General features: G+C 56.6%; 1 protein-coding gene across 1 annotated transcript in view; it reads left to right on the plus strand.

Moving 5' to 3' along the window:
- Window positions 1-6,653, plus strand: part of DHRS3 (dehydrogenase/reductase 3) — a 34,650-nt gene extending 27,997 nt beyond the window's left edge. Inside the window, exons 3-6 of the mRNA XM_006914341.3 lie at window positions 516-635; window positions 789-1,027; window positions 3,770-3,895; window positions 6,139-6,653. Of these exons, the coding sequence (XP_006914403.1) occupies window positions 516-635; window positions 789-1,027; window positions 3,770-3,895; window positions 6,139-6,223 (570 nt within the window). The 3' untranslated portion in view covers window positions 6,224-6,653. The remainder of the gene's footprint in view (window positions 1-515; window positions 636-788; window positions 1,028-3,769; window positions 3,896-6,138) is intronic.
- The last annotated feature ends 3,909 nt before the right edge of the window (window positions 6,654-10,562 follow it).

The following is a 10,562-nucleotide window of genomic DNA, read 5'->3' on the forward strand; positions in this document are numbered from 1 at the left end:
TCTCCTGTGAAGCTGGCCCGAGTTGCGTGTTCTCATGCGTGTGTGTGTGTGTGTGTGTGTGTTGCAGGGGGCAGGGATTAGGGGTGTGAGTCGATTACATAATAGGAGTAATCATCCGTTATCTTCTTTGGAACTTTAGACTTTGCGAGTTTCGATCCGAAACCCTGGGGCATAAATGTCCCATTGCCCTCAGGGAAAATCCTTCTCCTGACTCCATCCGTCTGTTTAGACCGAGAGTGTCGGGGAGCTGCACGAGGGCAAAATCCACCTGTTAAGTGTCTGGCACGTGGTAAATCTTAACTATTTTTATGTAACAATAATCCCCTTTATTTAAAAAATGTGTTCCGAGCCATACATGACTTCTAATCACCAGAACACCTCTGGTTTGGTTTTTGGCTCCATCTTACAAATCAAGGCCGATGCTCAGAGAAGCACCGTGGCTGCCCAAGGCCACAGGTCCCGCCCCCACTGGGGCTGGCCTCCCTGATGGGCCTGCGGTCCCCTCTTACCCGCAGGTGGGCGACATCACCATCCTGGTGAACAACGCCGCCGTGGTCCACGGGAAGAGCCTGATGGACAGTGACGATGACGCCCTCCTCAAGTCCCAGCACATCAACACCTTAGGCCAGTTCTGGGTAAGGGCTGCCCCTCCCCCCGGGAGCCTGGGCATGGAGGGGGGCGGGGGAGGCTCACCTGGGCTTGGGCTCCCGCCAGGGGCCATGGTCCAGGACAAGGTGGCTGGAAAGAGGAATGTGGCTGCTCCACACTGACCTCCCCTCCGCCCTCAGACCACCAAGGCCTTCCTGCCGCGCATGCTGGAGCTGCAGAGCGGCCACATCGTGTGTCTCAACTCCGTGCTGGCGCTGTCCGCCATCCCCGGCGCCATCGACTACTGCACCTCCAAAGCCTCGGCCTTCGCCTTTATGGAGAGCCTGACCCTGGGGCTGCTGGACTGTCCGGGCGTCAGCGCCACCACCGTGCTGCCCTTCCACACGAGCACAGAGATGTTCCAGGGCATGAGGGTCAGGTCAGTGAGCAGGGGACCCGCCTCCTCCGAGACAAGCCCCGCGGCTGATCGGACCCGGGCAGGGGCTTGCTAGGCCCAGGGAAAGCTGGCCGCAGGAGTGCGCCCCTCCACCCGACATGCACGCACGTTATCGCAGATTTTGAATTTAAGGAAGCTGGATTCGTGACCGTTGATGTTCCACGTTAGCTTTCCCTCTCCCCAGGTGGTCTTGGCTTGGTTTCTCTTCATCTGGGCATACAGGAGGTACTCAATAAATGCACATGCAGGGGAAGTGCAGCCGTGGCAATCCGCGATTTTAACGGGGCGCCCTGAGCACAGAAGGGGGCGGGACATTCGCAGACCTCGCCTTCGTGTGTCTCGTTCACCTCCTGGCATAGCTTTAACAAGAAAATTCAAGGTTTTCCTCAAGTCATTTTTCCACCGCGATTCCGAGCGTGGGCCCAAACTGCCCAGGGCTGAATCTCAGCTCGGCGTCACCTTGGACAAGTCGTTTGGCTTTTCTGAGCCTCATCCACATGAAGGGTTAGATACTTCACAGGTTAGGTACTCCTGTGTGTGAATCGACTAGCCCGCCTGGCAAGTAGTAAGCTCTAGGTGAAGGTTAGTTACCTGCAGTTGGTCGGGTGAGCCCCAAAAGTTCAGGAGAAGAGCATTAAAAGGATGATTGGTACTTAACCAACTCCCATATCCTGAAAGAAGAAAAAGAGGGGAGAAGCCTGGGCTTCCTCTCCAACCATACTTAGCAGCCGCCCGGGGTCGAGGGTGGGAGACAGGTGTTTGAGACTGCGTCTTAACTGATGGGTTTCCCAGCTAGAGTGGCCGTATAGGTGGGCACTGTCTGTAAGTCGCCGTTGCTTGATCTTCTGTGTTCCAGACGCACCAGATGCTTTCCAAGTGCTGCTGCATGTGGCTGTCAGCAGCCCTTATCCCCATTTCACAGACGAAGGGACCGAGGCTCAGACAAAGAAAGTAACTTGCCCAAGGCCACACAGATAGAAAGTGGCCGAGCGTGTTTTTCCCATGAGTTCGTGCTGCCTCCGTGGGAGTTAATAGCTCTATGGGATCCCTGTATACCCATCCCACCCCCATGGAAGGAAAGAGGAAGTCCCGCCCGCACCTGTGTCCTGCACGAGGTGTCCTCTGTCACGTTCTTCTGCAGGGAATACCAGAAAGGGCCCCCCTGGATCCATGGCGCTTGGTCTAGCCATCCTGTCTTCCTTTCCCCAATAGTAGGGCTGGCCCGGGTGGGGACTGGAAAACCAGACTGTCTGCTGAGTCTGTGGGGTTCCAGCATCAGTGAGCTGCCTCGGCACATTCATCCCTTCCAGACTACACAGTTTGGGGACCTTAGCAGCACATCGTGACAGCAAAGGAAGCACAGGGTCGGGGGTGAGATCCTGGGACTCTCTGAGCAACCACATCCTAGCCGGGGGCCCAAAAGTTGTCCTTTGCTCAGGATGACATCAGACCCAGGTTACTCATCACCCTTAATCCTCCTGGTGCCAGAGCAGCTTCACAAGCCCTTTGTGGGATTGAGGTCAGACCCAGCAGCATCAGCCCTGCGCCTACAGGCTCCCGAGGGGTGGGACAAGCAGTGAGTGAGGGCGTGGACAGAGCACTGGCCTGAGGCTCCTGCCAGCCTGGTTTGAATCCTTCCCACCCTGCCAACTCCCCAGAGCCTGTTTCCTTCTCTGTAAATTGGAGCAGATGATTCCCACTGAGCATTTAGCACAGGCCTGGCACTCAGAGCATCATCATTGTGTAGTCTCAGGTCAAATGCCTCTAGCAGGCATGAGAAGCTCCTGATGTGTGCTTATTCAATCATTCATTCAATCATTCATTCAACCATTCATTCGTCAACGCCATGGAAAGTGCTCTGTGAATATCTGAATGAATCAACGAATCAATCAATGAAGCAATGAATGAGCGAACCAGCAGGCTGGACAGAGAAGGGCATCCCAACAGAGCCCCTGCTTCCAGACAGATGAGCAGGATATATTTGGGGAACGGCAAGTGATTCAGTGTTTATTAATTCAGCAAGCATTTATTAAGCACCTGCTATGTGCCAGACACAGCACACGGGGGATACAACATGGAGCGAGACCAACCTAACTTCTGCCCTGTAGAACTCAGTCTGATGGGAGAGACAGGGCGTTAACAAGGAAACAAACGGGCAAGGCCATTCTAGATGTGTTAGCACCATCGAGGAAATTAGGGAGACATCAGAGGCCACTCTGAGTGGACGGGCCGAGACACCTCCCTCAGGAGGAGCTGGGAGGAGGGAGCCAGGCTGATGGGACAGCTGCTAAAAGATCTTGAGACCGGAAAGGACTTAAGTGACAAGAACGGGAAGATCGGCCAGGACGGCTGGAGCAAGGGGGGGTGAAGCAGCAGTCAGGGCCCCGAGTGAGCAGGGGGTGTGAGCAGGGCAGCGACATGATCTCGGTGGCACGTTGAAGGAGCCATCCGCAGTGCTTTGGAGATGGGGCCCCGGTGGCTGGGTTAGAAGTCCTTCATTCCCAAGAGGAAACCCAGTGGGGGGAGTGAGAGACTCAGGAGCTCCTGACACGTCTGGAGGGGCAGGGGGAGTTGGGCAGAGAATCCCAGACGGGTCTTAAGTCTCCAAATCTCGAGTCTTCTCAAGAAACCGTATGGATAACCCAGACCTATTAGCCACGGAGGCTTCCAGCGGAAGTGGCCGCTTCTCCGGGAGAAACCCACTGTGTCTCCTCCTGCGTTCAGGTTCCCCAACCTCTTCCCCCCGCTGAAGCCGGAGACGGTGGCCCGGAGGACGGTGGAAGCTGTGCAGCTCAATCGAGCGCTCCTCCTGCTGCCCTGGACCATGCACGCCCTCGTCATCTTGAAGAGGTATGGGGCTGGGAGAGGAAGCTCGGGGCCAGGCCCCCGCCGACCATTCCCCCTTCTCCCGGTGGACCCTGGCGGGGAAGAGGCCTCAGGCAGGAGATCGATTCGTCCTGTCTGCCGTGGGCGTCACCACGAGGAGGGCTAGCGTGGGTGGCAAGGGTTTCCTGTCCTGATTAGGGGGCAGCGGTTCTCAAACTCACTGGTCTCAGGACCCTTTACGACCAAAATTATCGAGAAGCCCTAAGAGCTCTTGTCTGGGTGAGTCGTATCTATTGCTATAGACTGTGTTCGAAATTAAAACGGAGAAAAGGTTTTATAAGATTTACACATGTGTTTATATTTAAAATATTCATTTATGAACAGCAAAACCCAGTCCATGTCGTGTTAACATGAATGATTTGTTTACATGAAAACTATGTTTTCAAAAAAGAAAAAAGAGTGTCGGGAGAATGGCATCGCTCCCCATGTGTGCAGAGCTCTTATCGTGACTTAACGGAGGACACCTGGATTCTTACACATGCTTCTGATTTGAGTCTGCTGTGATGTCACATGTCATACGGCCTCTAGAAAACTCAACTCTACAATCGTGAGGGGATGAGTGGAAAAGGCAGATAACGTCTCAGTATTATCAAAGTAGTTTAACCTCGCAGACCTCTGAAGCGATCTCAGGTCCCCCCAGGTGTTCCTGGGCCACACTTTGAGAACCACCATCATTCTAGAGACTTAATAGTGGGCAGAGACTCAGGATTCGCAGAAACGTCCCAGTGCTCGTCAGGTGGGACTCAGCAGGGCAGACCACCTGGGAGGTAGGCTTTATCCAGGAGATCGCCTAGCATCACATGCCCTGGGACTGTCCGGACTTCGGGCACGAGCCCTTCTCATCCCGGTCCCACTCTGAAGGGGCTATTCCGGGTGCCACCTGAGCTCAGTTGTCACTGGCCTCTCATTGCTACACTGGAGTCCGCCACCCTGGAGCCAACGGTGACCATGGACTCGTGGCTCCTCTGGGCCCCCGGCCATCTCCCGCCCCCAGCCTAGCTGATTGGCCCCCTCTGTCCCGGAGGTCCCCCCAGCCATGTGTCCACGGCGGGCACAGAAGCCACGTAACTGAGGGGACACATCAAGCAGTCCCCCTCCTCCGAACTCAAAGCCCTTTCAGAGACCAGAGAAAGGGGAGAGGCGGTAGGGGCCAGGGTCACCTGAGGGCTCTTGGGCCACACCTGGGCTTCCCTCAGCCCACCCCAACTGTTGCTCTGAGCTGCTCCTTGGCCGCCTCGGCAAGCCCCTAGGAGAGCAGGACTTGGGCCCTCGCCAAGGTGTTAGAAGCCTTTCAGAACATTCTAGAACAAAGCTAGTTTTTGTCTAGAACATCTCTGCGCTCTCACAGAAAGCCCCCAGCCTACATTTCTTGTTCTGTTCCCCACTACTTTCCCACAGGAAGGAGAGGCCACCCTCCACCCCATTCCCTGCCACCCCTCTTTACCGTCCCCAAGAGAAATCTTTCCAGGCTCAACTCCAGTGCCACCACCTCCAGGAAGCCTTCTCGATTGCTCTGGATGGAAGTGAGCCTTTCCCATCTTGCACCTGGAGTGGTCCAGGGCCCTTCGATTTAATTCAACAAGTAAACTGAGTTCTTCTCATGTCGGGCCCTGTGCTAAGGGCCAGGATCAGAGATGAAATGTCTGCCACAGGGTCCCCCATGGGCTTGACAATTAAACAGTGAGGACAACACCAGGGCTGGTCAGGGAAATGGGACTATGGGCCCAAGGAGAGGCCTGATCATGAGTATGGGGTGTTCTCCTGGAGTAGGCGACACCCAGTACCTAACTCCTCACAGGGGACTATGGGCCCAAGGAAAGGCCTGATCATGAATGAGTACGGGGTATTTTCCTGGAGTAGGCGACACCCAGTACCTAACTCCTCAGCCCCACAGTCAGTATTCGTTGAATAAGCGGCATTTGGAGTTAATCGATCTCTAAGATACCTATGGGCCCTAAATGCCATGAATGTGGCTTTCAACGTTTATTTCCACTGCCCGCCCTCTGCCTTGTTAAGAGCCATTTATCCACTTACTTAAAAGCCCTTCATCCGGGAAGGGTGGGTAGGGGTGGCTTGTAGGATTGCAGGGAGGGGTGGGGAGAGCTATGGGAACCATCACTCTGCTACATCACCTCATGTGGCCACCAGGGACCCAGGGGCTGGTCTGCCCCGCTGACCATCTTCTTTCGTCCTCCCCACTCTCCCAGCATACTCCCGCAGGCCGCACTCGAGGAGATCCACAAATTCTCAGGAACCTACACCTGCATGAACACTTTCAAAGGGCGGACATAAAGGCAGGACGCAGAGACGTGCTCACAAGCCACGGAGCCTGCGGCGGCCACGGTCCCAGGGCGCACACCCACGTACCTACCCCTTGGCACCCTTCTGCTGGGTGAGCAGCACCGCTCCTGTCCTGGAGAAGAATCCGTCTGCCCCTCAGGCCAGCCCCAGGACCTTTGCACAGGACCAATGGGCGTAACTGACCCCCATGGAGAGGCAAGAAACCAGCCAGCAGCCGCCTCGACACTTTTGTACATTTCTAATTCTGTAGTTTATTGTTAAATTGCTTCTCGAATCTAACCAGCCTCAGCAGTGTGCATGGACTATTTCTGGGAGGGTCTGTGCCCAGATGCTCCACCTGTAGCTCCAAAATCCACTCATCCTCAGCTTATGCAAACCGGTTGAACGGCAGGAATGAACAATAAAGAGATGGCTTTTGCGAGTTCCTTTGCTGAAGTCCTTGACCACTGGTCCTTGGTGGGTCGCGGGGAGGGGCCAGTCCTGACCTCAAAACCCCATCCTTTGAGAGAGAGTTGGTCTGCTCAGGGTCCCCAACTGCCAGGAGTGGAATGGGTGGAAAGGGGACAGAGATGGGGAGAGAAACCGGACTTCAGGCCCAGGGGTGCACGGTTCCTTGCTGGCTCTGCCGGGCCCCTCCCAACAGCCATGGGTTAAGTGGCACTTTGCCTCCCCGCCCGCCTCCTTGGTAGAATCATCATGAACTAGGTTGCATGTAGCTGTCCCCTGCCCTGCCACTGCCCCACCAGCCACGAAGCCACCAGTGGCTTTATCGAGCAGCCAATGTCCCCCTGGTGTGTGCGGGGTGCTCAGAAGAGAACATTGCCGAGAAGCCAAAGCCTGAAGACCACCCATACGTCAAGGTCAATGCTAGGAGGGTGCTCCGGGCCCCACGCCAGGTTGGATTTCAAGGGATCAAAGTAAAATAAGAAAGGAGAATGGGGAAGTCTGGAATGGCAGAGGAGATTGACACAGGGCTCAGTCAATAGGAAAAGTGACGGCCAAGGGGGAGTGGGAAGAGAGGCACCGTGTTTGCCGTGTGTGCGTTCTTCCCTGCTGCGGCAGGCCCAGCGTACCTGACCTTGGGCGCCGGGACAGGCGGACAATGGAATGCCATCTAAGTAGCTTCCCTCTACACGGCTCTTGCAGGGGGTGTGGGGAGGGGAGCAGGAAGTGAGGAGAAGGTCACGGCCACAGATTCATGAGGGAGGTCCCCCGAGAGTTGCTTTGAGCCTGCACGTGCTCCCCTCCCGTCAGAGGAACACGTCTCCCAGCCCGTTCGATCGTCGGTCTGGCCTGCGTGCAGAAACGCCAGGTCACGATCACAGCCACTGTTAACTGAGCACCTCCCAAGGGCCGCCAAGTTCCATGTCATAACATTTCACTGATAGTTACCCAGTGCCCTCAGCAGCAGGCAAAGACCGAAAAACAGCTCTCGGGAACCCCAGGAAAGACTTCCAATAGCCACAATGTGTATCAGCCAGGACACGACCCCCACGTCTCAATGGCTTTTAACAATCGAGGTGTGTCTTATGATGACCACCTGTCCTTCGAAGGTGGCTGCAGGTCTGCTCTGTGTCCTCTTCACTCTGGGACCCCAGTTAACAGAAGAGCCTCTGTCTGGGACAGTGTCCTCTCGTGGCAGAGGTAGACTCACCTGGCCACCTGAACACTGGCTCTGAAAGCTTCTGTCCAGAAACAATGCGAGTCACTTCTGCTCAGATCTCATTGGCCAGAGCATGTCATGTGACACAGCTGGGCTGGGCATACGATCCTCGTGGCGGAGGTGTCAGTAACTGAACTATAATACAATCTGCCGCATCATGGAAGACGATGTCTGTAAGAACATAAGACAAAATTGAAATGTCGGCAGAGGGTGGAGGAAGCAGACAGATGGTGCCCTGGGAACTGGTGACCGCTCAGTGGCCCACACAGGTGCTGAGCAGAGTGCCAAAGAGTCACTGACCTTTTGGTGGGGGGAAGTATTAGAAAGGTCATTTTGCAGATGAGAAAACAGGCTCGGAGTGGACTGTACGCCCGGGTTCGTGGGGCTTGTGAGAACCAGAACCAGAATTCGAACTCCACTCTGCCTGACCCACAATCCCCATCACCTTTGATTTGGTTCTTGAGGACACGGGTCACTAAAGTGTGTATTGGAAAGGGGTTCTCCTGGCCCCCTGGCCAGCCTGGTGAGGTCGGGCCTGGAGTGTCCATGGCCACACGTGGCACCCCACTCTGGCGTGTCTGGACAACACGGGTGGGTCCCCCAGGCTCGGCCTGCCCCACTGCTGTCCCAGCTCCACAGGCCAGGTGCCTGTCACTGGCTCTCACAGGAGAGAGGTTGGGGGCAGACACAGGCATAGAAGAGGAGGAGGAGGTGGGTGTCCTGTCTGCTGAGCCCCGACTTTTCTGACCATCCTCGAGCGCCAGGCGGGTCCCTGTGCTCACGGCCTGGCTACGGACCAACCTTTCGGAGAGGATTTGACTCCTGAGGTTTCCACGAAGCTGCATTTGGCCAGCAACACGGTGAGTTTCCGGGGGTCTAAGTGGACTCCGGCCGGGCCAGCCCTCCCCTGGGCCCCCTGAGAGCAGAATTACTGTCCCAGCTGCGGTGGGACCTTGGGGCTTCTCCTGACAGCAGGGCAGGGCCCGGTCCCGCCTCACCCCCTCCCTCTCCATTGGGACACTTTATAGTCTTTTTCTGGACCTTTTCCCAGAGGAACCGGAGAAAAAGCCTTGGGCAGATTCCCAGGAGGCCCGTCCTGGTCCCTCCCCGGATGGCTGGGCTGCTCGGAGAGCCTGGGGGGTGAGAGCTAATTCTCTCCCTGAGCGTAGCCAAGCGAAAGAGGGTGACAAGCACTGAACTCCGGTTCCCTGAAGGGCTGGACAGGGTGTGCCAACCCTGTGAGGAGGACTCGGGCCCTGGGAAATGACCCAGTTTCCAGGCCCGGGACTCCGCCCCGTCTCCAGAGAGAACCAGATTTAGAGGTGGGCAGCAAGCCCAAGGGGCAAGGGTGGAGGGGTGGGTGCCAGACCCAAGCCCACCCCGACGTGGTTCCAGGGGACCAGGCTCGGCCTGGCAAGGGGTCGGGAGTTGAGCCCTGGGGCCACCCTCTTGCTCCCAGGGCCAGGATGCTTTGAGAAGTAGACTCTCTCCTCAGACCCAACTGATGGCCAGGAGGGATCGGAGCGGCAGAGAATTCTGGGCTGACCCCACCCCCAAGCCCTTCAGATGGGCATGAACAGCCCGTATCCCTAAGGATGTCCCAGTCTGATGAGGGACAAAAAAGAAAAAGGAAAGGCCTTCCAAAGGGTGGGGAGGGGTCATTAATGAGAACCCAGAGGTCTCTTTGTCTATATGCAAATCTCCTTCTCTTCAGGCAAAGCCAGGAGGCGACAGTATCCCTTGCCGCAGAAGGAAGGCCGGGAACACTCAGGGGCACCCCGGTCACTGCGTACCCTTCGAGTAGGGCTGTTAGACTGTGATTCGATTTGCCAACATTTATTAACATGTTTCTCTTCATAAACTGAGGGATGCCTGCTGTGGACCAGAGCCTGGGCCTGGGGACCCCTGCCCCTCAGCCGTGTGGGGTGCAGCTGTCGCCCCTCACCTCTCGTGGTTCCCCTGAGGCCCTTGGCTTCCAACAGCCCAACGGAGCCCTGAGTGTCCAGCTTCTCCCAGCCCACCACGAGGCCCCAGTATTCGGGGCCAGAACCCAGACTCTGGCATCCACCAGCCCTGCTGCCTGCTGTGTGCGTGACGCCTCCTCTCCAAGCCTGCAGGGCGGATGAGATGTCCCTGCCCTCCTCTATCCAGCACGAAGCCTCGGGGAAACTTGAGGGGACAGTGTGATGCTGGCGGCTCCTACATCTCCCAGCCAGGACCCTATTGCCCCTCAGGACTCTTGGGGTCACCGTCTTGGCCTGGCCTGTGATCGTAGCATCCTTCGAGGCCTGGCTGGCTTTCTTGTGGTTGGAGTAGGAGGGTAGTGGGTGCAGGGGTGAAGAGGGCAGAGAGAAGGGGCCGAAGGGGAAGCGCTTTATTGGGAATGGCGACTGCTGTCCTCTCACACACACACACACACACACACACACACTCATGCCGCAGGATAGACTTTCTCCAGCACCTCCCACCATCGCTGGCTCTGGGCAGGCCCTGTGCGCCCGAGTCTCTCATTGGCTCGGGATGAACATAAACGCAGAAGTCCCATGAGAAGACACCGCTGGGAGTAGCCTGCTCTCGGTATACAGATCACCTTGGGTGCGCAGCAGCCATCAGAGGCAGGGCCCCCAGAGATCCACCAACCCAAACTAGCTGGCAGGGAAAGCTCGT

The sequence above is a fragment of the Pteropus alecto genome, unplaced genomic scaffold (assembly GCF_000325575.1).
Source record: "Pteropus alecto unplaced genomic scaffold, ASM32557v1 scaffold125, whole genome shotgun sequence".
NCBI classification, from domain to species: Eukaryota; Metazoa; Chordata; class Mammalia; order Chiroptera; family Pteropodidae; genus Pteropus; species Pteropus alecto.